This window comes from Somniosus microcephalus, chromosome 5, assembly GCF_052327205.1.
Source record: "Somniosus microcephalus isolate GS21.2 chromosome 5, FLI_Smic_1.0, whole genome shotgun sequence".
In the NCBI taxonomy this organism is placed as follows: domain Eukaryota; kingdom Metazoa; phylum Chordata; class Chondrichthyes; order Squaliformes; family Somniosidae; genus Somniosus; species Somniosus microcephalus.
The window spans coordinates 163,621,538-163,648,667 of NC_140991.1; the positions used below are offsets into that span (position 1 = coordinate 163,621,538).

At 48.4% G+C, this 27,130-nt stretch overlaps 1 protein-coding gene across 2 annotated transcripts in view; it reads right to left on the bottom strand.

Moving 5' to 3' along the window:
• Positions 1-11,667: 11,667 nt before the first annotated feature.
• Positions 11,668-27,130, bottom strand: part of agmo (alkylglycerol monooxygenase) — a 530,082-nt gene continuing 514,619 nt past the window's right edge. For both annotated transcript variants that reach the window (XR_015078446.1, XM_085988392.1), the window contains one exon: positions 11,668-12,668. Coding sequence is in view for 1 of the 2 variants with exons in the window: in XM_085988392.1 (XP_085844518.1) it covers positions 12,612-12,668 (57 nt within the window). In the remaining variant the exon portion in view is untranslated. The remainder of the gene's footprint in view (positions 12,669-27,130) is intronic.

The following is a 27,130-nucleotide window of genomic DNA, read 5'->3' on the forward strand; positions in this document are numbered from 1 at the left end:
TCCACAGTTCCTCATTGTTTTTGGACTAGCTATTTTCAGGTATCAGCCTTGGCTCAATGGTAACAGCACTCTGGCCTCTGTGTCAGATGGTCATGGATTCAAGCCTCACTCCAGAGACTTTAGCACATGATCTAGGCTGACACTTCAGTGTATTACCGAGGGAGCGCTGAACTGTTTGAGGTGGCATCTCTCAGATAGGATGTTAAACTGAGGTCCTGACTGTCCCTTCAGGTGAATGTAAAAGATCCAATGGCATTATTTGATGGCGAACAGGGGAGGTATCCTTGCTAATATCTAACCCTCAACCAACATTACTGAAACAAAATATCTGGTCATTGAACTCATTGCTGTTTGTGAGATATTGCTGTCTCCAATCTGGCTGCTGTGTTTCCTACATTACAAAAGTAACTACACTTAAAAATACTTCATTGGATATGAAGTGCTTTGGGACATCCTAAGGTTGTGTAAGGTCCAAGTTCTACATTTCTACTGCACTTCAGCAATGCAATTAAACTTTAGGGTCAGGTTCATCCGTTTGTTGATCAGATTCTTGTCTTAAAGGGGTGTTGTCCGGAAATCTGAGTTCCTGAGACAGCCTAGTCTGAGAATTCAACTGAAAATGTTGCCTGCTCCTGCAGCTCTGCATCACAGTATTGGTTGCGTTAGTGTGAGAATTAACTTTTGCAATGTGGCTTGTACATTTTAAAGTATATTACATATGTAAAAAATGTAAGTGGCTAACACGATTGAGGACATTCCTACTTCACCAATCATGTAAATATACTCTATATTTCTGTCTGATAAAATGGTTTGTAGGACACTTTAACACATGACAATACCGCCGCCTACAAATACTATAAAACATATTAAATGATGTGCTGGAATCTCCTATTATATTATATATTTTAAAATAATAAAGTACCTGAAGCAGGTTTAAAACCTAACTTTGGGGGAGAAATTGGGCATCTTAGCACCTCTTGTTAGCACCTCCAGGGGGCCTGCTGAGCGCCTGCCGTTAGCAACGACAGGTAGAGGAGGCGGGATGCAGTCGGACGAGTGCTGGAGGAGCGCTATATAAAGGCGTCAACTTCCGGTTTTTTTTTAGTTGGCAAAGAATGCTGCCTTGCCAGTTTGACAAAAGCAACCAGGTGTTTTGAGCGATTTGAACGTTTTCAACTTGAAAGAGCATTCTGGCTGAGGAAAATGTATCACTTTCATTTGGGTTACATTTGATATTGCAACATTTCCATCATTTAATGAGGGCTGCACTGGCACTGGACCTCGCCCTCCAGCATCACCGTCGAAGGCAGCGGAAGCAGAGAGAAAGATTGCAAAATGTGGCCAGAGGGAGGAGGGCCAACAGGGCTCTCAACAGGAGGCCTTACCCTCCCAGGGTATTCTGGCAGCATTTCTCCTACATCAATCTCACTGAGGAGCAGTGTCTTAGAAGGCTCCGCTTCACCAAGGACGTGGTCACAGAGCTCTGCCACCTCCTGCAGCCAGAGCTCGAGCCTCACATCTGGAGCACCACGTCTCTCTCAGTGGCAGTCAACGTCATCATCGCCCTCAATTTCTAATCCAGTGGATCCTTCCAGTGTGCACCAGGAGACATATCTAATATATCACATTTTGCCGTCCATTGCTGCATCCGTGAGGTCATAGATGCTCTCTATAGAAGGAGAAGGGACTATATTTCCTTCCCCATGACCAGAGAGAAGCAGTGTGAACGTGCATGTGGCTTTGCCAGGATAGTGGGCTTCCCCATGGTGCAGGGCGCCATTGACTGCACCCATGTCGCTTTGCGGGCATCTCATAACAATCCTGAGGTATTCCGTAACTGCAAAGGCTACCACTCACTTAAAGTCCAGTTGGTGTGCGACCACACACAGCACATCCTCACCGTCAATGCCCGCTATCCTGGCAGCAGCCACAATGCCTTCATCCTGCGCCAGACCGGTGTACCAGCACTCTTCCAGCCACCACATCAAGCTAGTGGATGGCTGTTGGGAGACAAGGGCTAGCCGCTCTCCACCTGGCTCATGACTTCCCTCCGCAACCCCAGCACTCGTGCCCAACACTCATACAATGAGAGCCATGCTGCCACCAGGAACATCATTGAGCAGACCATCGGAGTGCTCAAGCAATGGTTCCACTGCCTTGACCGTTCAGGAGGAGCCCTCCAGTACTCGGCTGAGCGGGTGTCCATTTTTGTCGTCATCTGCTGCATGCTGCACAACTTGGCCATCATGAGGGCCCAGCCATTGCCACCAGGCATGGCCGCACCACCTCAGGAGGAGGAGGAGGAGGAGGAGGAGGAGGAGAAACAGGAGCATGAAAAGTAGTGACGGAGTATCCAGCCACTCCATTGGCCTTGTGGAAGGGCGGTCCGTGACTGCCTCATTAGACTGCAGTTCCAATTAATTCGAGGCCACTTCCCTGTTGCTCATCCAGTCCCCATTATTCCATCAAGTTCTCATTCCATGCCACACCCCAGAGCTGAAATGTGACACAGCACCATTTCTGCAACATTCCAATAATAAATTTATACACAATCAGTAACCACATATATACAACAACAATATTAACTAATGACCCTTGTGCAAACCCTTACTTGCCCTCTTTACAGTGCCTTTTCCTAATCTAGTGCTCCTACGTAGTGTCTCCCCAGTGGCTGCAGCAAGGCTGGTGGAAGGCTGCTGAGTGTCCGTGCCAGAAACTACAGATGGCTTTGCAGGACGCCCTCAACCAGCTCTGGGCCTGGAAGGCCCGGCTGTAGACTGCACCACCTCAGGCTGGGCGGCGGCAGTCTGGGCTGGCTGGATGACAGGCAGCAGCAAGGGCAATGGCGGAGTGGCAATGGTAGGAGTAGGAATGCTGTCATCCTGAGAAAGGACAGCGGGTTCCTGTTCGACTGACACACTGCCACTGCCCCGGGGCAGCACCTCAGCATCCCTACCAATCTGCTGCATCACAGATAGCTGGCCTGCTGCGACACCGTGAGATCCCCGGTGGACTGTGATGGTCCCAGTGATGATGGCAGCAGTCAGAGCTTTTGTGGCATCAAGCTGAGACTGCATGAGAGCAGTCTGCGACTGGATGGCAGCAACCATTGACTGCATTACAGCACTAAGACGTTGCATAGCTTCCGGCTGTGCTGCAATGGATGCTGCCACATCGCTCATGACACGCGGCATGAGGTCTGGGGCCCACGGTCTCTCAGGGAGCCCACCATCCTTTGCAGAATGCCAAGGATGGGCTCCATGGTGTGCGCAGAGATCTGTGCAATGTTGGAGGTGGACTCCTTCACGCTCCTTACCATTGCCGACAGGCTCTCGGGCACCCTTGCCATTGCATCTACAATCTCGGTGTGCATGCCCATCACCCTTCTTATGAACGCCATCGAGGTCCTCATCTGAGTCGTGTGCAGCAGAACTCGCGCGAACTTGCCCTCCGGGGAGCTGGCTTCCGAACTACCCTTTTCCCTTGGCCTTGCTGCAGCCCGCTCGTCCCCGGTGCATCACCCAGTGCAGACCCTGCCACTAAACTTGCCTCAAGATCACATAGTGCCAGTATCTGAGGTGGTGCCTGTGGGTGAGAGATGCAGTGACGCGGTGCTTTGCTCCTCCTCCTCTTCTCCTTCCTCACTCTCAGTGGCAGGCTGAGTGACAGGCTGATCATCTGGTTGGTGATTATATGAAAGCATAAAGGCACAAGACTCGCTTTAAGTTGAGGGCAGGGGGGCAGGAAGGGAGCAAGGAATGCAGACAGTATCAGAAGCTGGAAATTGGAAAAGGCTTGTGGTGTGAGGAAGAAGGAGACGGGATGAACATACCGTTGTTGCCCCCAAGGGGGTCGATGTTGCCAAGGGCCACGGCGCCCACCACCTGCTGCCCAATGAGTCGCAGCGCTTGCTCCTCAAGGTCTGAGAGCTGCTGGAGCTGCGCATCACCCCCGCCTGTTCTCTGCTGCTCCCTCCTATTGTGGGCCATCTTGGCCTGCAAGAGAAAGGAATGTGTGTGAGTCAGAGTCCAGCTATGTGTATGGTAGATATGCCTGCCGTAGTTGAATAGCTGTGGTTGTAGGCAAGGCGTGAGATGTGGATGTGAGTTTAAGTAGGTGCAGATGCTTGGTGGGGATGTGGTGGTTTGTGCAGTGTGTACAGACTGAGGCTCAGATGCTGGTATGTAGGACCTGTTGAAGCATGTACTCACCTTGACCATCTGAGTGAGGTCATTGAATTTCTTGCAGCACTGTGTCAGACTGCGTTCACCCACACTACTGGCCCAGACCTCATAGAGTCATAGAGTCATAGAGTAATACAGCACGGATAGAGGCCCTTCGGCCCATCGTGTCCGCGCCGGCCATCAAGCCCTGTCTAATCTAATCCCATATTCCAGCATTTGGCCCGTAGCCTTGTATGCTATGGCATTTCAAGTGCACATCCAAATGCTTCTTAAATGTTGTGAGGGTTTCTGCCTCCACAACCCTTTCAGGCAGTGAGTTCCAGACTCCAACCACCCTCTGGGTGAAAAAGTTCTTTCTCAAATCCCCTCTAAACCTCCCGCCCTTTACCTTGAATCTATGCCCCCTAGTTATCGACCCCTCTACTAAGGGAAAAAGCTCCTCCGCATCCATCCTATCTATGCCCCTCATAATTTTGTACACCTCAATCATGTCCCCCCTCAGCCTCCTCAGCTCCAAGGAAAACAAACCCAACCTGCCCAGTCTCTCTTCATAGCTGAAGCGCTCCAGCCCTGGTAACATCCTGGTGAACCTCCTCTGCACCCTCTCTAACGCGATCACATCCTTCCTGTAGTGTGGCGACCAGAACTGCACACAATATTCCAGCTGTGGCCTAACCAGTGTTTTATACAGCTCCATCATAACCTCCTTGCTCTTATATTCAATGCCTCGGCTAATGAAGGCAAGTATCCCATATGCCTTTTTTACCACCTTATCCACCTGTTCCGCCGCCTTCAGGGATCTGTGTACTTGCACACCCAGATCCCTCTGACCCTCCGTCTTGCCTAGGGTCTTTCCATTCATTGTGTATTCCTTTGCCTTGTTAGTCCCCCCAAAGCGCATCACCTCGCACTTTTCCGGGTTAAATTCCATTTGCCACTGTTCCGCCCATCTGACCAACCCATCTATATCGTCCTGCAGACTGAGGCTACCCTCCTCGCTATTTACCACCCTACCAATTTTTGTATCATCCGCGAACTTACTGATCATACCCTTTACATTCATATCCAAGTCATTAATGTAGACCACAAACAGCAAGGGACCCAGCACCGATCCCTGTGGTACCCCACTGGCCACAGGCTTCCAGTCACAAAAACAACCTTCGACCATCACCCTCTGCCTTCTGCCACTAAGCCAGTTTTGTATCCAATGTGCCAAGGCACCCTGGATTCCATGGGCTCTTACCTTCTTGACCAGTCTCCTGTGCGGGACTTTATCGAAGGCCTTACTGAAATCCATGTATACCACATCCACTGCGTTACCCTCATCCACACACCTAGTCACCCCCTCAAAAAATTCAATCAAATTAGTCAGACATGATCTTCCCTTGACAAAGCCATGTTGACTATCCCTGATTAATCCTTGCCTCTCCAAGTGGAGACACATTTTGTCCCTCAGGATTTTTTCCAATAATTTTCCTACCACTGATGTTAGGCTCACTGGCCTGTAGTTCCCCGGTTTTTCCCTACTACCCTTCTTGAATAATGGTACTACATTAGCGGTTCTCCAGTCCTCTGGCACATCCCCTGTGGCCAGAGAGGTCCTGAATATATGTGTTAGAGCCCCCGCAATCTCCTCCTTTGCCTCACACAGCAGCCTGGGATACATTTCATCCGGGCCTGGGGATTTATCCATTTTTAGGCCAGCTAAAACCGCCAATACCTCCCCCCGCTCGATGTTAATATGTTCGAGCATATCACAGTCCCCCCGCCCTATTTCTATGTCTACATCGTCCTTCTCCATAGTGAAAACAGATGCAAAAAATTCATTCAGAACCCCTCCTACATCTTCCGGCTCCACACACAGATTGCCACTTTTGTCCCTAATGGGCCCTATTTTTTCCCTAGTTATCCTCTTACCCTTAATATACTTATAAAACATCTTCGGATTTTCCTTTATTTTGCTTGCCAGTGTTATTTCATGGCCCCTCCTTGATCTCCTAATTTCTTTTTTAAGTATCCCCCTGCACTTTTTGTACTCCTCTAGGGCTTCCTCCGTCTTTAGCCTTTTGTATCTACCAAAAGCCCTCCTTTTTTTCCTAATCCATTCCCGTATATCCCCTGACATCCAAGGTTCCCTGTGGTTTTTGGAACCACCCTTGACCTTTACGGGAACATGTTGCCATTGTATGTTCTCAATCTCCCTTCTGAAAGCCTCCCATTGCTCCGATGCGGATTTTCCTACAAGTAGCTGATCCCAGTCCATTTTGGCCAGATCCTGCCTTATCCTATTAAAATCGGCCTTCCCCCAATTTAGAACCTTTATTTCCGGCCCATCCCTGTCCTTTTCCATGGCCACCTTAAATCTTACCATATTATGGTCACTATCACCAAAGTGCTCACCTACTAGCACTTTTTCCACTTGGCCGGCCACATTCCCGAGAATTAGGTCCAGTACCGCCCCCTCTCTTGTAGGACTTTCTACATGCTGGCTCAAAAAGCTCTCCTGGATGCACTTTAAGAATTCTACACCCTCTGAGCCTTTCACACTCTGACTATCCCAGTTAATATTGGGGAAGTTGAAATCCCCCATTATTATTACCCTATTATTTGCACATTTCTCTGAGATTTGCCTACATATCTGTTCCTCTATCTCCCCCTGACTGTTTGGAGGCCTATAGTACACTCCCAGCAAAGTGCTTGCCCCCTTTTTGTTTTTAAGCTCCACCCATATGGCCTCATTAGAGGACCCTGCTAATATATCATCCCTCCTTACTGCAGTAATTGACTCCTTAATTAATATTGCGACACCCCCTCCTCTTATACCTCCCCCTCTGTCTCGCCTGAAGATTCTGTACCCCGGAATATTGAGCTGCCAGTCTTGCCCTTCCCTCAACCATGTCTCCGTGATAGCAACAATATCATACTCCCATGTGTTTATCAACACCTTCAGTTCATCCACCTTATTCGCAAGACTCCTTGCATTAAAATAGATGCCATCCAGCCTTGCCCTTATATATTTGCCCTGTCTACCAAGCTGACTTGTTTTTTTCTCTATAATTGGCAGCACATCCCCCCCTATTTCAGCTCCCCTCTGTATCCCATCCCCCTGCCAAGTTAGTTTAAACCCCCCCCAACAGTGCTAGCAAACCTCCCCGCAAGGATATTTGTCCCGCTCTGGTTCAGGTGCAACCCGTCCGACTTGTACAAGTCCCACCTTTCCCAGAAGCAGGCCCAGTGATCCAGGAAAGTAAAACCCTCCCCCCTACACCAACTCTTTAGCCACGCATTCATCTGCTCTATCCTCCCATTCCTATACTTACTAGCACGTGGCACTGGGAGTAATCCAGAGATTACAACCTTTGAGGTCCTGCTCTTTAATCTGTTACCTAGCTCCCTAAATTCTTGATGCAGGACCTCATCCCTCTTTTTACCTATGTCGTTGGTACCAATGTGGACCACGACCATTGCCTGTTCACCCTCCCCCTCCAGAATGCCCTGCAGCCTCCTGGGCCACTTCCCTCCATATTGCCCTGAAGACCTGGGGCAATGGCCTCCTTCCAGTATCCAGGAACAGCACTGCCCTCCTTTACTCCACTCCTGCCTCCAATGCCTCATCCGTGAAACGACAAGCTCTCTCGCTGGGAGTGGGATCAGCCATCACGATCAGGGGACTGAGTTGTTTGTAGGTCGCCTTCACAGCCAGCACTGCTGATAATGAGGATCTGCACAATGATGTAACCTCCCCTTTAAGAGCTGGAAGGAGCCAGTGTGAAGGATCATTCCCGAAGGCATAGCACCTGAAGTTCATTATCGCACTGCTGGTAGCGCCCCTGTAGCGCCCTGCTGAGGTCATTAGCGCTTCATTTAGTGCTCCAGCTCTCTGCTGGAGCGCCAGTAGCCAATTTAGGGGAACCTCAGATTAATTAGCGCCTGGCGTTAATTTTTCTAGATTTCAAAATTTAACGCCCCAAATGGGACGATAACGAATTTCTCCCTCACAGAAATAGAATTTTACCACCAGTTAAAGTGAAATATAAAGAGTGAAAATATAAAGATATTGCAAATTCTGCAAGAACAGTGACTTTTTTATTTAGAAAAGTTCATCTACATTAAGAGACAGTGTACAGTTGTGGTCAGGATTATTCAAACAACTGCATATAGAGGCCCCGCTATTTACAGGGTGAGGGGAGGGAGCGGAGGACTGTGTTTGCAGGGAAAACCCGAAAATGCCTGGGGATGCGGAGGGCCTGACAAATTTAATGGGAGGACCTCTATCATTTTTTAACTCCGTTTCCCGCCCAGCAGTCAGCCAGATTGACAGAAGGCCGCAGCCGGGGAATATCGGGGACAGACCCCGGCAAAGATTGCAGGGTTGTTGGGGGGCGTCAAACCAGCAATCAGGAGGGAGGAGGAAGAAACATAGAAGATAGGAGCAGGAGTAGGCCATTCGGCCCCTCGAGCCCGCTCCGCCATTTAATGAGATCATGGCTGATCATCCAAATTCAGTACCCTGTCCCTGCCTTCTCCCCATATCCCTTGATCCCTTTAGCCTCAAGAAATATATCTAACTCCTTCTTGAATATATTTAATGAATTGGCCTCAATTGCCTTCTGTGGTAGAGAATTCCACAGGTTCACCACTCTCTGGGTGAAGAAATTCCTCCTCATCTCAGTCCTAAATGGCTTACCCCTTATCCTTAGACTGTGACCTCTGGTTCTGGACTCCCCGACCATCGGGAACATCCTTCCTGCATCTAGTCTGTCTAGTCCTGTTAGAATTTTATAAGTTTCAATGAGATCCCCTCTCATTCTTCTAAACTCCAGTGAATATAAGCCCAATCGACCCAATCTCTCCTCATACGTCATTCCTGCCATCCCAGGTATCAGTCGTGGGGTTTTTGTTGGGGGTGGCGGTGGGGAAAAGGTCAGCCAATTGCAGCAGAAGATATGCTTGAGGGGCCGGGGAAGCACTCCGGTTGGATCCAGCTCTTCCTGCCTCCCTTTAGCTCCTGTGTTTCCCGAGCCCTGGGAAACCTGTGCAGGAGGCGTTAAATTAAAATCGCTGCCAAAATATGAGGAACAAAGCCTCATTGAAATATTATAATGACGGACCTGCCTCTCCAGAGCGGGATGGTCGGCGGCCCCGAAACCCGCCGCGGTTAAAACGGAAACAGGCGTGTTCGTGGCAGGTCAGCGGTGGGTTTCCCGAATTTGACAATTCTCTCACACCCATCGTGGGGTTCTAAAACTCCCCCCGCCCCACAGTCAGAGCATCTCTGTTCCTCTCTGCCCCAGATGAGGTCATATGTTACCAGGCAGTGTCAGATTACCTGTCTGACATATGCAGTGTTTTTCTTTGACTATAAAGTGACAGGTGATGCATATTAACCTGCTTGTAGGAACCATGCAGAAATCCCTTGAGTATGGCAGACTTCAAACTGAGTGTCCAGTGATGTGAGTATTCACGCTGAACTTTGAGTGGAGCAAATTTGTGCCACTTATACTCAAAATCATATTGTCAACTTTGAAAGAGCTGTTTTTAATCCAGAAATCAAGATCATTATGTCAAAATATATTTTCAATGTCTGGGAATAAAAATAGCTGCTAAAACCTGTAACGTTAGGAGTGAGTCTTTGGCTTAGTGGTAGCATTCCTATCCATCTGTGTTAGAAGGTACAGGGTTCAAAACCCACTCCAGAAAGTCTCGACTGCAGCTCTGGCTCTGAATTCTGGGTTGACATCCAGCAGGATACTTACGTCCGATGGGTATGGGTGACTCACCACCCCACCCCGCGCCCCTGCACTGTACGGGCTGTAGGAGCCCATAAAACCCTCCTGCCGCATTGGACGGTATAAAGATTGTCACGGTCATGGAAGGAGCATTCACATCGAGGCCTGTTAGACTGTTAATCAGCCCACGACTCCTTCCACTATTTAAGGGAAAAGTGTGAAAATACAAAGACAACAAACTGTAACATTTTTAAGATGGGCAGCACAGGAGCTATTCTGCTACAGCACTGTCCCCCTCTCAATGGGAGATCCCTTAATACAGGGACAGCTAGTCGCTACAAGGCTACAGCACTGGAGCTGCAGCAGCAGACCCCAGTTCCACCTCCAGTCTCAACTGACACATGGGCTGCTCCAGAATTAGTACAACACAACAGCTTTGGCCCCCAATTAAAAAATTCCAGTTCCAATCCTAATCTTATTTGACACAGGGGATGGCTTAGTAGCTTTCCATTGGGAGATCCTGATCCAAATCCCAACCGACAACTCATAGCCTTGACTTGGAGACCCCAAATTCGAATCGTGTTCTCGTTAAAAACTTGAAAAGAGATGAGACAAATAAGGAAATAGTAATTAGATAGCCAACTTAGAGAGGTTTGCAGAAATAACAGATTTCTAATAAAGGGAGATTTTAGCAATCCTAAGGTAGACTGGGATAAGACAAAAAATAGTGAGCAAAATGGGAATGGGTTCTTAGAATGCACCCAGGACTGTTTCCTTAATCAATATGTTGCATGTCGAACAAGGAAAGATGGAAGCTGACAATACAATTTTGAGTATCAGTGGTATGGATTTGCTCCAGTCGAAGTTCAGGGTAAAATCTTACACCACTAGATAGTGGGTTTAACATCTGCCATACTCGAGGGATTTGCGCATGGCTGCTGTAGGGAGGTTCAATCTGGTTCTGGGTTAATAAGTAGGACAAGTAAGTGACCTGAATATGGGAGAACACTTTGCCAATAGTGACCAAAACTTAACTAAATTCACATTGAAAGTAGATAAAGAAAAAGAGGAGTTGAAGAAAGAAGTGTTGGACTAGAAATTAGCTCATATCAGTGGGATGAAAGAGAACCTCACCCAGATTAACTGGTGAGAAAGAAAGGCACATCAAACAGTAGTGGGGGATATTTAAATATGAGATGGATAATGTTAAATATATTGTGACTAGGCTTAGGTTAAATATTTTCTGACTAGGAGTAAAGGGGTGCACCAAAAGCTAGGGTCCCGTAGATACATATAGAGAGGTTAGAGCAAAAGTGAAGTTTAAAAAGCATATATGATAAATACAGGAGGGATAATACAGAAGCAAACTACGAGAAATATAAAAAGTATGAAAGGGAATCAATAAAGGAGACTGGGAATGCTGAGGGAGTATGAAAACATGTTGGCAGTTACCATAAAAGAAAATAGCAAGGCCTTTTCTCAGCACGCAAGAAGTAAAAGGATAGTTAAAGAAGGGTTGTCATCACTGACAGGCAAAAGGCCACTTTGTACTTGAGGGTGTAGAGATGATTAATAAGTATTTTCCCTCAGCTTTTACAGAAGAAGGTGTAAGTAGGACTGCAGGAGTAAAATATGTAAATATGATTGCCTTCCAATTGTGTGTTATCAGTGTAACCATGGAGGACCCATTTATTGATGACCAAAAACCATTCAAGAACCAACATTCCACTGTAATCTGGAAACATTACCAGCTATTCATTTCATCAGCAGTTTTATTGATTTATTTATTTCCAGAAAAGACAGGGGGCACAGGATCTTGTGAGACAGGACACAAAAATGGTTTGCAGATAAACAGTCAAAACCAACATAGGTCTCTGGGTCTGAAATACAAATGTAATCACATTGCTGCAGAGATTCATCAAATGTTGTTGTGACCAGTATTAGATTAGATTTGAAAGGTTATTTTTTTGAAGTAGCAATATACAAATCAAAGTTCAGGTTACCTTTAGCCTGTTAATTTTATGCAAAATTGTTTTAGAAAAGCTTGCATGGAGTACATAACAAAAATCTTCATACGATTGTTTTTTAAACAAGAATAGAAATTATGAGCATAATTTTATTACAAGTGTGCCACTGCTAAATAATGTTAGTGCCTCAATGTGCCGCACAAAGCATATTTTAACGCAAACCTGTTAACAAGCACTGTGTAGAGGGCAAAGAACAAATGCAGGGAATCCAGTGTTGGCACTACACCAGTTCTCAGTCATCGGCTTATGTTACGCAAAACAAAGGTCTGAGTTTGTATGATCGCTGTGCTCAAATTTTGCAAGTGTTGGTACAGTTGGAATTAAGTACCAAGAACACTTATAATCAATATATAGCGCAACATAAAATCTTTTCATCCTCTACTGCAAAATACTACAAATTATTACTCTTACTGATTTCTGATGATAAAATGTCAAATTATTGTATTTTCTACTAGTTACTTGCAGTCAAAAAGCAAATTTCTTGTTTTTTTCTCTAAAATATTACATTGTAAAATGATTTTTGTTTGTTAATTTGTATACAGCCATGTCATGTTTAATAATCTCATTGCCCAAGCACCTTGTGAGCTACAGTGCCTGTTGAAGCTGACCATGTTAGTGTTGCTGTGGAGCTGGTTCATCCTCACACTGTGACTGATGTCCATTGCTAGCTGTTAGAGTTCAATTGCACTTCGCAAACCCCAGAATGCCAAACATAGAGAAAATCCAACCTGGAAAAGATAACATAATTTAATGGTTTGCTTAACGCACCTGTATTTTAAAAAATTCCAGTTGACAACTAGCTTCTTTAAATAATAGTTTAGGGCATATGACTGCTCTACTCATCACATGCTGACTAATTGATACCAAATTTATAATTTCTCTGAGCTGACCTCCTATGGCATTGCTCATGGAAATGAACAAATAAAAATGTCTCTCTTCCCATAACTATCCCCTTGCTTGTGGAAACAGATAATGATGATTAATTCAAATGCAAATCAGATAGCTTTCTTTCAGAATATAATATTTTAGGATACAGTATGAGTAATTTGAAACATGACATGTGGTAATTATTTTCCACCACTGGGAGTTTCCTCGCCTCATATCTGGGTCTGTTGTAGACTAATGGATAGCCCACCACAGCTGAGTTGGAAACTAAGCAGGGTGACACTGCAGCACCACAAGAGGTGGTGAGGGACCTTAACAGGACAGAAAAACCCTGAAGAAGGCAGGAGGTGCCGCCTTCTGTCTACACAGCTAAGTGAGTGGGACATGCTTGGGGGGGCGGGTAGGCCTTTATTAGGCCCTCTCCCTCTACTTCTACTTCTGCACATCAGGGACATCACCACCGTTATCCTGGGCTCATCTCCCGGAGGTAAGAGAGAGCAGAGGTATGAATGGCAGATGGGTGGGAATTGGGATGGGAGGCCAGTTGCCAGCCCTGTGCCAACATTTATGTGCATCAAGAAGCTGATTACCACCTATCGCCCTCCCTCAGCTGATGAATCAGTACTCCTCCATGTTGAACACCACTTGGAAGAAGCACTGAGAGTAGCAAGGGCACAGAATGTACTCTGGGTGGGGGACTTCAATGTCCATCATCAAGAGTGGCTCAGTAGCATCACTACAGACTGAGCTGGCTGAGTCCTGAAGGATATAACTGCCAGTCTGGGCCTGCGGCAGGTGGTGAGAGAACCAACATGAGGGAAAAACCTACTTGACCTCGTCCTCACCAATCTACCTGTCGCAGATGCATCTGTCCATGACAGTATTGATAGCAGTAACCATCACACAGTCATTGTGGAGACAAAGTCCCATCTTCACACTGAGGACACCCTCCATCGTATTGTGTGGCACTACCACCTTGCTAAATGGGATAGATTCAGAACGGATCTGGCAGCTCAAAACTGGGCATCCATGAGGTGCTGTGGGCCATCAGCAGCAGCAGAATTGTATTCCACCACAATCTGTAACCTCATGGTCCGGCATATCCCTCACTCTACCTTTACCATCAAGCCAGAGGACCAACCCTGGTTCAATGAGGAGTGTAGAAGAGCATGTCAGGAGCAGCACCAGGCATACCTAAAAATGAGGTGCTAAACTGGTGAAACTACAACACAGGACTACATGCATGCTAAATAGCGGAAGCAGCATGCTATAGTGAGAGCTAAGCGATCCCGCAACTAACGGATCAGATCAAAGCTCTCGAGTTCTGCTCATCCAGTCGTAAATGGTAGTGGACAATTAAACTACTAATGGGAATAGGAGGTTCCATGACCAATCCATTCTCAATGATGGTGGAGCCCAGCACATAAGTGCAAAAGACAAGGCTGAATCGTTTCAACATAGGAACTGGAGCAGGCCATTTAGCCCCTCGAGCCTGTTCTGCCATTCAATGAGATCATGGCTGATCTGCGACTTAACTCCATATACCTGCCTTTGCCCCATTACCCTTAGTACCTTTGGTTAACAAAAATCTATCAATCCAGGAAATAGAACTTTAGTTTGTGTAATCGCTCCTCGTAATTTAACCCTTGGAGTCCAGGTATCATTCTGGTAAACCTATGCTGCACTCCCTCCAAGGCCAATATATCCTTCCTAAGGTGTGGTGCCCAGAACTGCTCACAGTACTCCAGGTGTGGTCTATCCAGGGCTTTGTAGCATAACTTCTATCCCCTAGTATTCTAGTCCTCTAGATATAAAGGCCAGCATTCCACTAGCCTTTTTGATTATTTTCTGTAGCTGTTCATGACATTTTAATGATCTATGTACCTGGACCCCCAAGTCTGTTTGGACCCCCATTGTTTTAGCTTTTCAACATTCAGAAAGCACTCGGTTCTATCCTATTTAGATCCAAAGTGGATGACCTTACATTTGCCTACATTGAAACCCATTTGCCACAGTTTGCAACCATCTTCAGCCAGAAGTGCTGCGTGGATAATCCATCTTGGCCGCCTCCCGAGGTCCCCATAATCACCGAAGCCAGTCTTCAGCCAATTCAATTCACTCCACGTGATAGCAAGAAATAGCTGAGCACATTGGATACAGCAAAAGGTATGGGCCCCGACAACATCCCGGCTGTACTGCTGAAGACTTGTGCTACAGAACTAGACGCGCCTCTAGCCAAGCTGTTCCAGTACAGCTACAACACTGGCATCTACCTGACAAAGTAGAAAATTGCCCACAAAAAGCAGGACAAATCCAATCCGGCCAATTACCACCCCATCAGCCTACTCTCGATCATCAGCAAAGTGATGGAAGATGTCATCGACAATGCTATTAAGCGGCACTTACTCACCAATAACCTGCTCATTGATGCTCAGTTTGGGTTCTGCCAACCACTCGACTCCAGACCTCATTACAGCCTTGGTCCAAACATGGACAAAAGAGTTGAATTCCAGAAGTGAGGTGAAAGTGACTGCCCTTGACATCAAGGTAGCATTTGACCGAATGTGGCATCAAGGAGCCCTAGTAAAATTTAAGTCAATGGGAATCAGGGGGAAAACTCTCCACTGGCTGGAGTGATACCTAGCACAAAGGTAGATGGTTGTTGGAGGCCAATCATCTCAGTCCCAGGACATCGCTGTAGGAGTTCCTCAGGGCAGTGTCCTCGGCCCAACCATCTTCAGCTGCCTCATCAATGACCTTCCCGCCATCATAAGGTCAGAAATGGGGATGTTCGCTGATGTTTGCACAGTGTTCAGTTCTATTCACAACTCCTCAGATAATGAAGCAGTCTATGCCCGCATGCAGCAAAACCTGGACAACATTCAGGCTTGGGCTGATAAGTGTCAAGTAACATTCGTGCCACACAAGTGCCAGAAAATGACCATCTCTAACAAGAGAGTCTAGCCACCTCCCCATGACAATCAACAGGATTACCATCGCCAAATCCCCCACCATCAACATCCTGGGGTTCACCATTGACCAGAAACTTAACTGGACAAGCCACATAAATACCGTGGCTACAAGAGCAGGTCAGAGGCTAGGTATTTTGTGGAGAGTGACTCACCTCCTGATTCCCCAAAGCCTTTCCACCATCTACAAGGCACAGGTAAGGAGTGTGATGGAATGCTCTCCACTTGCCTGGATGAGTGCAGCTCCAACAACACTCAAGAAGCTCGACACCATCCAGGACAAAGCAGCCCGCTTGATTGGCACCCCATCCACCACATTAAACATTCACTCCCTCCACCACTGTCACACCGTATCTGCAGTGTGTACCATCTATAAGATGCACTGCAGTAACTCGCCAAGGCTTCTTTAACAGCATCTCCCAAACCCGCGACCTCTACCTCCTAGAAGGACAAAGGCAGCAGGCGCATGGGAACACCACCACCTCCAAGTCACACACAATCCGGACTTGGAAATATATTGCCGTTCCTTCATCGTTGCTGGGTCAAAATCCTGGAACTCCCTATCTAACAGCACTGTGGGAGTACCTTCACCTCAAGGACTGCAACGGCTCAAGAAGGCAGCTCACCACCACCTTTTCAAGGGCAACTAGGGATAGGCAATAAATGCTGGCCTTGCCAGCGACGCCCACATCCCATGAATGAATTTTTTTTTTAACTTGTCATGCGAGCAAGACAGTGGGGAAGCATGCTTGACAGGAGGTGACAAACTCGATCAATTCAAAGTGCTATGCAGAGGGCATGCTTTCCAATCTTCTATGAAGTTCAATGACCTCACCAAGAGAGGGCAAAGTATGTCACTACAACATTATCTCATATTTGTGCACTGTACCAATTAGCACCATCATGAACTGTTCCTTTCTACCAATGAATCTTTTATTTTGCCTTCACCTTCACATGGATGCCCATTACCCTGCACTGTGCATTTTCCAGCACCCCCCTTTCAGTCGAAGGCTTCACAAGGCAACCAGTTGCCAACTCCTACCATGACAGAACTGGCAAGCAACAAGTTTCTATCTTCACAATGATTTCGGTAAGTCCCTAACACATGGGTGCTGAGAGATACCATGCCACCAAAGTCAGCTAATGAATAAGTTTCTGCTTTTTTCGAGCTGACAGCACAAAGCAAGTGGGAGAGGATGATCACTATAAGAGATCCGGCATGCATCCTTTGATCTTTCTAAAGGAGCAGGTCCTCCAAATCCAGGCGTGGGATTTGGATGAGGAAGCAGAAGACATGCCCCCAGCTCAGGGCTTGTGGAATGTTTATCCTTCCTAAACACTCCATCCTAATCAGTCACACAATCACTTACCTAAAAGTTTACAAAGACCAGCAGCTCCATGCCAGCTTACGTCTTCATTGGCTCTCTGAAGATCCCAAGGCTAAAAAAAAATGGAGGTGGCTGCCACCTTAACTGCTACAGGCAGCACTGTGCCTTCCCTAGAATTGAGCTTCAGGTGGATAGCCATTCTACTACAGCAATGCTGCACTTACTTAGCACATGTACAGTGAGGTTCCGAATGGGACACATCAGTAGAGGTGAAAACTGTAACTCCTCTGGTCTCCCTACATATTCCTGGACTCGGTACAGCCCTAATGTAGCAACAATGGCCTAGAACTTGGAATAGGCCGGAAACCTGCTGGTGCCAAAGTTAACGACCGCCCTAAATAATAGCACAGGTGCTAATTTAAATTAGAGCAGTGCAAAACCTGGCGTGCAAGACTGGTTTTCCGGCGGTACTCTCAGCAGGAGACCCAATGTAGCATGGCCATACTGCCCCTGGAGCAATAGCAGAGTTGACTTAAAGCAAGGCTGTAATTTTAGAAAGCAGCGTCAGACCCTTAAAGGGAATCTACCTTCTAAAATGAAAAAATAAAAATCATTTGAAAATAGACATTTTATAGCCCTTGTAGCGCAACTGCCTTCTGAAAAAAATTATTAAAAAGAATTCCCAAATGGCAGTCCTCAGCTCTTAAAGTAGAACTGCCTTCAGGATGTAACAAAATGGTAAAAGTGCTTCAGCACTAACACAAATGACTCAACACGGAAGGGGCACCTAGGGTCTCTCACACAACACTCCAGTTTCGTGCAGGGGGTTAACACTGCAAGAAAGGTCCTCTACTCACAGGGGTCATCTGCAGTATCCCCCACCGAAAGTCAGCAGCCATCCGCCAGTCATGCTGCAGCCACTGGAGTAGCACTGCGTGACATCATTAGAATAGGCAAAGGCACACACAAGGCACGCGCAGCACCCTGGAGATAGCTGCACACGGGAAATACGCCAGAGAAAAATCAGCTCCATTAACTTGACAACACATGAAGCCACTGAGCAGGAAAAGATGAAATCACTAATCCTGGAGATTATCACTGATTTTATACAACACCAAAAACTGATGCTATATTGGTAGCATGTTTTGGATTTCATTATACAGTACATATGGCGAGAGGTTTGTCCATATAACTGGAGAGTAACTGGATTGAATTGAGGTCAGAGTTAAATTCAATTTTTATTTACTCTTTCAGAAAATTTCATTTTGTTGCTAAAGCTTTAAGAACTCTGTAAAAACTTGGAATTTTTATAACATGGTTCAGGATTAAGATTGTAAATTCAGAGCTCACCCGAATGTTTTATATTACACACAGTTTGGGATGTTGGCACAGATAATCCTGTGTTATTGTACACAAACATCTCGAGGTATACTGTGACTGGAACTGTTCCTCCTCCAGTGCACACACTATTAGCACTCACCTGATGTATTCACTGTAATAAAATCAAGTCTCATCACAGTCTCCTACCCTAAGTTATTGGCCCTGATATTTATGGGGAGGCGGAGAAAAAGCGGGGCGGCGGGAGGGGGGGTGGTCGCAGCGGCCGGGAAACCTGGAAATACGGGTAACGGAGAGGACCTGTCAAATTTAATGGCAGGACCTCATTTAATTTTTTTTCTCCGTGCCTGGCCAGTAGTCAGCCATTTTGAGAGGCTGGTTGGTGGGAAGATCTGCACTGGAAGGCCACAGTAAGGGAGTAGAGAGGATTGAGGGAGGGATCATGGATGGAAGCTGGTGGGGGGAAGAGTGTGGATGGAAGATGTTGGGGGGAAAGCAGGATGGAAGGTGTGGGGGGGAAGAGCGAGGATGGAAGGTTGGGGGGAAGAGCGAGGATGGAAGGTGGGGGGAAGAGAGAGGATGGAAGGTGGGGGGGAAGAGCGAGGATGGAAGGGGGGAAGAGTGAGGATGGAAGGTTGGGGGGAAGAGCGAGGATGGAAGGGGGAAGAGCGAGGATGGAAGGTGGGGGGAAGAGTGAGGATGGAAGGGGGAAGAGTGAGGATGGAAGGTGGGGGGAAGAGTGAGGATGGAAGGGGGAAGAGTGAGGATGGAAGGTGGGGGGAAGAGTGAGGATGGAAGGGGGGAAGAGCGAGGATGGAAGGTGTGGGGGGGAATAGTGAGGATGGAAGGTGGGGGGAAGAGTGAGGATGGAAGGGGGAAAGAACGAGGATGGAGGGGGGGAAGAGTGAGGATGGAAGTGGGGGGAGAGCGAGGATGGAAGGGGGAAGAGCGAGGATGGAGGGGGGAAGAGCGAGGATGGAGGGGGGAAGAGCGAGGATGGAAGGGGGAAGAGCGAGGATGGAAGGGGGAAGAGCAAGGATGGAAGGGGGAAGAGCAAGGATGGAAGGGGGAAGAGCGAGGATGGAAGGTTGGGGAAGAGTGAGTATGGAAGGTGGGGGGGAAGAGTGAGGATGGAAGGGAGAAGAGCGAGGATGGAAGGTGGGGGAAGAGCGAGGATGGAAGGGGGGAAGAGCGAGGATGGAAGGTGGGGGGAAGACTGAGGATGGAAGGGGGAAGAGTGAGGATGGAAGGTGGGAAGAGTGAGGATGGAAGGTGGGGGGAAGAGCGAGGATGGAAGGTGGGAAGAGCGAGGATGGAAGGTGGGGGGAAGAGTGAGGATGGAAGGTGGGGGGAAGAGCGAGGATGGAAGGGGGGGAAGAGCGAGGATGGAGGGGGAGAGCGAGGATGGAATGTAGGGGGAAGAGCGAGGATGGAAGGTGGGAAGAGCGAGGATGGAGGTGGGAAGAGCGAGGATGGAAGGGGGGAAGAGCGAGGATGGAAGGGGGGGGAAGAGCGAGGATGGAAGGGGGGGAAGAGCGAGGATGGAAGGGGGGAAGAGCGAGGATGGAAGGTGGGAAGAGCGAGGATGGAAGGGGGGGAAGAGCGAGGATGGAAGGTGGGAAGAGCGAGGATGGAGGTGGGAAGAGCGAGGATGGAAGGGGGGGAAGAGCGAGGATGGAAGGGGGGGAAGAGCGAGGATGGAGGGGGAGAGCGAGGATGGAAGGTGGGGGAAGAGCGAGGATGGAAGGTGGGAAGAGCGAGGATGGAAGGTGGGAAGAGCGAGGATGGAGGTGGGAAGAGCGAGGATGGCAGGTAGGGGGAAGAGCGAGGATGGAAGGGGGAAGAGCGAGGATGGAAGGGGGGAAGAGCGAGGATGGAAGGTGGGAAGAGCGAGGATGGAAGGGGGTGAAGAGCGAGGATGGAAGGGGGGAAGAGCGAGGATGGAAGGGGGGAAGAGCGAGGATGGAAGGGGGAAGAGCGAGGTTGGAAGGGGGAAGAGCGAGGATGGAAGGGGGAAGAGCGAGGATGGAAGGGGGAAGAGCGAGGATGGAAGGGGGGAAGAGCGAGGATGGAAGGTGGGAAGAGCGAGGATGGAAGGTGGGAAGAGCGAGGATGGAGGTGGGAAGAGCGAGGATGGAAGGGGGGGAAGAGCGAGGATGGAAGGGGGAAGAGCGAGGATGGAGGGGGAGAGCGAGGATGGAAGGTGGGGGAAGAGCGAGGATGGAAGGTGGGAAGAGCGAGGATGGAAGGTGGGAAGAGCGAGGATGGAGGTGGGAAGAGCGAGGATGGCAGGTAGGGGGAAGAGCGAGGATGGAAGGGGGGGAAGAGCGAGGATGGAAGGTGGGAAGAGCGAGGATGGAAGGGGGTGAAGAGCGAGGATGGAAGGGGAAGAGCGAGGATGGAAGGGGGAAGAGCGAGGTTGGAAGGGGGAAGAGCGAGGATGGAAGGGGGAAGAGCGAGGATGGAAGGGGGAAGAGCGAGGATGGAAGGGGGAAGAGCGAGGATGGAAGGGGGAAGAGCGAGGATGGAAGGGGGGAAGAGCGAGGATGGAAGGGGGAAGAGCGAGGATGGAAGGGGGAAGAGCGAGGATGGAAGGGGGAAAGAGTGAGGATGGAAGGGGGGAAGAGCGAGGATGGAAGGGGGGGAAGAGTGAGGATGGAAGGGGGGGAAGAGTGAGGATGGAAGGTGGGGGGGAAGAGCGAGGATGGAAGGGGGAAGAGCGAGGATGGAAGGGGGGAAGAGCGAGGATGGAAGGGGGGAAGAGCGAGGATGGAAGGGGGAAGAGCGAGGATGGAAGGGGGAAGAGCGAGGATGGAAGGGGGAAGAGCGAGGATGGAAGGGGGAAGAGCGAGGATGGAAGGGGGGAAGAGCGAGGATGGAAGGGGGAAGAGCGAGGATGGAAGGGGGGAAGAGCGAGGATGGAAGGGCGGAAGAGCGAGGATGGAAGGGGGGAAGAGCGAGGATGGAAGGGGGGAAGAGCGAGAATGGAAGGGGGAAAGAGCGAGGTTGGAGGGGGGAAGAGCGAGGATGGAAGGGGGGAAGAGCGAGGATGGAAGGGAGGAAGAGCGAGGATGGAAGGGGGAAGAGCGAGGATGGAAGGTAGGAAGAGCGAGGATGGAAGGGGAAGAGCGAGGTTGGAAGGGGGAAGAGCGAGGTTGGAAGGGGGAAGAGCGAGGATGGAAGGGGGAAGAGCGAGGATGGAGGGGGCAAGAGCGAGGATGGAAGGGCGAAGAGTGAGGATGGAGGGGGGAAGAGCGAGGATGGAGGGGGGGAAGAGTGAGGATGGAGGGGGGAAGAGCGAGGATGGAAGGGGGGAAGAGCGAGGATGGAGGGGGGAAGAGCGAGGATGGGGGGAAGAGCGAGGATGGAAGGGGGAAGAGCGAGGATGGGGGGGAAGAGCGAGGATGGAAGGGGGGAAGAGCGAGGATGGAAGGTGGGGGGGAGATCGAGGATGGAAGGGGGGGAAGAGCGAGGATGGAAGGTCGGGGGACATCGCGGATGGAATACTTATCCACCGCCCCTAAACCACCCGTTATTTGGGGCTAAAATTCTCCCCAGGGGCCCCAGTTTTAACTCCAAGTGGTTTCTGGTGTGTGTCTGGTGGAATGTCAACCATTGCTGCAGAACATAGGCCCAAAGTATTTTAACACCCAGCCTTATTTATGAGCTGCTGTACCACTTCCTGCCAGAAATGGGTAGGAGGTGGTTGGGAAGTGAAGTACTGGCCTCCGTAAAACTGGGTGACCCCCCTAGCCACCCACCAGCATTCAGGTAAGGGCGGTGGTGGGGGGGGGGATATGGTGGTTTTGGAGTCCGAGGCAGAGAGGGTCTAAACTTTCCTTCTGTGGCCCGGACAGGCACTGTTGCTCCTGGCCCCACAAAGGAAAGTGTGAAACTTACCTTTTAAGGCCACTTCTTCTGCCCGGCAGGTCTTGACTGGCCTTCCACTGGTTGGGAAAGCCACAACGGCTTCCCTGCTCAGGCTTGCGTTTAAAGGAGGATCCCACCGGCTTTGGGGGGACAGCTTAGCTGCATGTCCAGAAGCTCAAGTGAAAATTGCCATCAGCAGGATCCGGGTGGTTTTCTGGCCCATAAGTAACCTGGGGCATTTTAATTGCCCCAGGCTTGGCAGCACTTATCTTTTTGTTTTACCTTGACTTGTCTTCCTCATTTCAACCTTGCCTGAACTATGGACCCTGGCCTTTCAATTAGGTGATTTCAGTCTGTATATTATTACAAATCCTATAGATAGTACACTTCCTGTTTACAAACCTTAATTCCTGTTGTCATGAGTTTTGGTCACCTTGTATATCAACATTTAACATTGAAACTGCCATTTTATGATGCCATTTCCCTATATAAATAGTTGATTGTTATGGTTTGTTGATGAATCAATCAAATCACTCAAACAGCTTCTTGCAAAAAAAAATCTATTAACTGAAATTTCTAATATTCAAACTAAGATTTTAAATAAAATTAAAAAAACAAAATCTATATTACGTATTTTCACAATAATATTGCATTTGTCCATTTACTTCTTTTGTGTCTTTTAATACCTTAATTATTGTTTTTACTTGAGAAATCCTGGGTTGAATGTGATATTTTTGCCCAGAGCTGTGACTCTGTTAACTGAAGGCAGGTCCTGTAGTCTGAGTTTATGCCATGTAAGAGGGAGAATGCTGATTTCTCAGTCGTGGCAAAGAGGGAAATCGACCTCTTGTCTTCCGTTTTAGTCAGTATGTTGTGGTTCTTATACAGCAAGTTAGTTTACATTATACATCAGCAGTATTATTGAGTCAGTTTAACAGACTGCACACCAATGCAGTTACAAAGCTCTGTTCTGTTGTTTATTAATAAAAGTTGGGTTTCTACAATTTTTGCTGGTCTCTGGAACCAATTTATTCCATGAAAAGGATCTAAATGTTACAAGGTGAGAAATGCTTTGAATAGATGATTTTCCTGTGTCTGACACATAGGCTATTTTCTAGTCAGGTCACAGGTGCAACCACTTGGTGGTTGCGGGGGGGCAGAAATAATGGGATGTATTTTCCCCAAATTTATTTAGCATGGGTTATAACCCCACTTTATCCCTCCCCCCACTAGAAAATCCTGAAATTGTGTTAATGTCCCTCAAGTCTTTAAAGGAGTGATTTTAACCCTGCCCGTGCTGTGGTAATGAGTTGGTAGACTTACCCACTGATATTCCAGTCTTCAATGTTAACCTGCTCTTCTGAGCAGGCAGCCAAGACACAACCTGACACCGGCATGGTCCTACTTCAAATATGTAGATTGAGCTCCAATGATGTCAGCGGGACCTGACTGCTATTTTAACCGGTGGCCTGGCCAGGGAAGTAGAGGGAAGAAGAGTCGGGGCAAGAAGAGGCTGAATGAGGTAAGTTTTTTGAAACATTTTTCTACTTACATTGTGGGGCCCGGAGGAGAAGGAGTGCACCTCCTGGCCCCACAAGGAAAGTTTAGGCCTCCACTGCCCTGGGCTGCCCCGCTTTCCAATCAGAAGATTATCCCGAACCTCCCCCGCCCACGGGTTACCCAAGTTTCCTGCTACTTGGCATTCTGCTCCCGCCTGCCGGTTGCTTGCCACTTCCTGCTGGCTTTGGGCAGGCAACTGACCGGGGGTGGCAGATGAGGCCTGGGAGTTAAATTTGCCAAGCCTCACTGATGAGGCCGAGGGGGTATGCCGCTCGCCTCTGCCCCCGCCTGCCTGATAATAGATCTCCAAGTTTAAATCATGGCTTAAATGTGGTTGTGCCTCTAAGTAAGGTTACTGCTTTTTGTCAAGTCCAAAATCAAACAGGGAACAGGATAGATTAGCTTCAACCAGCCAACCTGATGGGTGGCCATTATTTTGCCTGCTCCATTCACCCTATCTCTGCTAAAAGTATCAGCACTGTGAAAGATGACTTGAAAACAGCAACAAAGTTTTAAGGCCTTCCAATTCAGTGATACCACAAGAAAAACTAGAAGGAAAAGAATAAAATGAAAGCACTACAGCAGGGGTCACTTCATCACCTCCATTAGAAAGTGTGAAGAGCTACAGATCCAAAGAGTTAGAACAAAAGATGAAGGGGTAGATTTTGCCGAACCTGTCGGGAAGAAGGCGGGACTTCCCCTTTCGGGTTTTTGACGATGAAATATCAGTGTCTCACAGCTGTTTGAAGCTGTGAAACACTGACACTCTGAGTTCTAAGCTGAGTCAGTCTGCACAGACTCAGTTAGAACTCACACCGGCACTCAAAGCTCAAGGCTGTCACTTTTGACAGATCGCAGCCGTTCAGCTTTCAGTTCCGGCTGAGTGATGCGCACCTGATGGCTACAGGAAGAAAGGCTGTTAAGGTAAGTACAGGTAAGTAAAAGTTCTTTACACACTTTAGACACACCAAACACACTTACCTTTGCACTCATGCATCCATCACTCACCTGAGTGCCGACATCGCGACCCCTCCAACTCCTTCAACCCGACGGCCCGCCTGCTCTACCTGGCGTGATTTGGAGCCGTCAGGAAACCCACACGAAACCCCTCAAAATAGGGATTAGGCTAAGTGGCACTAATCCCTTCCCGCCTGGTTTCGGCAGGTCCCAGTGCGGGGTGGGTACCCGCCGCCCCTGAAACTTACGTGGGGCGGGGGTTTTGGGCGGGATGGTGTCGGGACCCCCAAATTCGGGATTCCCCCCACACGCCTGAAACCCCGCCTGACGGCTCCCCGAAAATCTAGCCCGCAGGATTTAGAATCTCAACACAGGAAGCATTAAATGGAGAGCACGGAAAAGACATGGGGGGACGGGAAGAATCAGATGGGGCAGTTAATATGGAGTGAAGGAGTTACCCCCTCCATTCCTGCCCAATCTGGCAAACTATAATTTTAAATAAGCCTAGTAGCTTCCTTGCCAGGCCAAAGCTGCCAGAATCTGGATCCAAAGCCTGGAGAGGCCCAGATAAGGGTGTGTTTTAATTTTTTACTTATTTAATTTGTGTGGGCCAGGAGGAGCAAGAGTGCTCCTTTCTGCCCCATAAGGAGCCCTTGGGCCCTTATCCCTTCCACTCAACCCCACCCACAACTGGGACTAAACTGGACAGCTCTTTCAAAGAGCCAGCACAGGCATAACGGACCGAATGGCCTCTTTCTGTGCTGTAAGACTTTATGATTCTATGAATTCCTTTGTGTTGCCCATCTGATCCACTTACCTTGTGCTGGGGACTGTTCCCTCTGAACTACCCAATTTTAATGGTCGGGCAGTCGCGTCCTGTCGAGTTCCCGGCTGTTTTAGTCAGGAAGTTGGCAAGCAGTATGCAAATGAAGACCAGTCGTCAAAATCGGCTGTGTTTCCCTGGTGCCACTCCCGAACGGGCCAGCCACTCGCTCAGCCCGGGAGTGGAAATCGACCCCATCGATACAGGCAAGAGAGAAACTAAACAACCTCTTATCAATGTGTGCTGAAGAGCTCCTCTGCTATACCACAGCCAAATACTACAAACAGGGTGATAAGCCAGGGAAACCTCTCACATAGACCCTTTGACAGCAAGTGCAGAACAGGACTATCATGTCAAATAAGCAAGCTGATGGTAAACTCCCCTCAGAACCTACTGAGATTAAAAGATTATTACATCTCATTTATGATTCTGAGTGTCAGGCCTTGCCACAAGAAACTGCACAATACCTACCCAACCTCACCACCCTCTCTCTGAACAGCATGCCCCCTCCCCAAATTCTCCCAGGAAAATACACTGTTGCCTGATGCCGCAATCCCAGCCACTGAACTCCAATTGGCATTTTAAAGCCTTCAATCAAGAAAAGCCTCAGGACCTGATGGCTATCCAAGCTGAATGCTGCGAGGCTCCATTCTCTTTCCTACTAAAACCCCTACATTACGTGCTGGAGACAACGATCCTCCCAGACACGCTCAGTGAAGCCACAATCACATTACCGTATGAGAAAGGTATATACCCCAGTGCTTATGCTAAAGACCTATATCCCTCCTAATGCTGTCCATAAAATACTGGCCAAGATCTTAGTATTCAGACTAGATGGAGTCATCAGACCAGGCAGGCCTTCTATGTGGTCACCAGGCAGCTATTATAAGAACACAAGAACATAAGAATTAGGAGCAGGAGTAGGCCATATGGCCCGTCAAGCCTGCTCCGCCATTCAATAAGATCATGGCTGATCTTCGAAGTCAACTCCACTTTCCCGTCCGATCTCCAAAAATCTATCTACCTCAGCCTGGAATATACTGAACGATTCAGCATCGACAGCCCTCTGGGGCAGAGAATTCCAAAGATTCACAACCCTCTGAGTGAAGAAATTCCTCCTCATCTCAATCTTAAATGGCCAACCCCTTATCCTGAGACTATGATCCCTAGTTCTAGACACTCCAGCCAGGGGAAACAATCTCTCAGCACCTACCCTGTCAATCCCCCTCAGAATCTTATATGTTTCAATGAGATCACCTTTCATTCTTCTAAACTCCAGAGAGTATAGGCCCAAACTACTCAATCTTCTGCAGTTTGCTGCATCACCAACACACTGCATTGGTACTGTCTCTGGATGCAAAAAGACATCCGGCTAGGTTGGGTGGAAACCTGCCTTTACAAAACACCAGAGAATTGGCTTTGGTAACACATTCAATAAGTGGATTGCAATCCTGTATTCA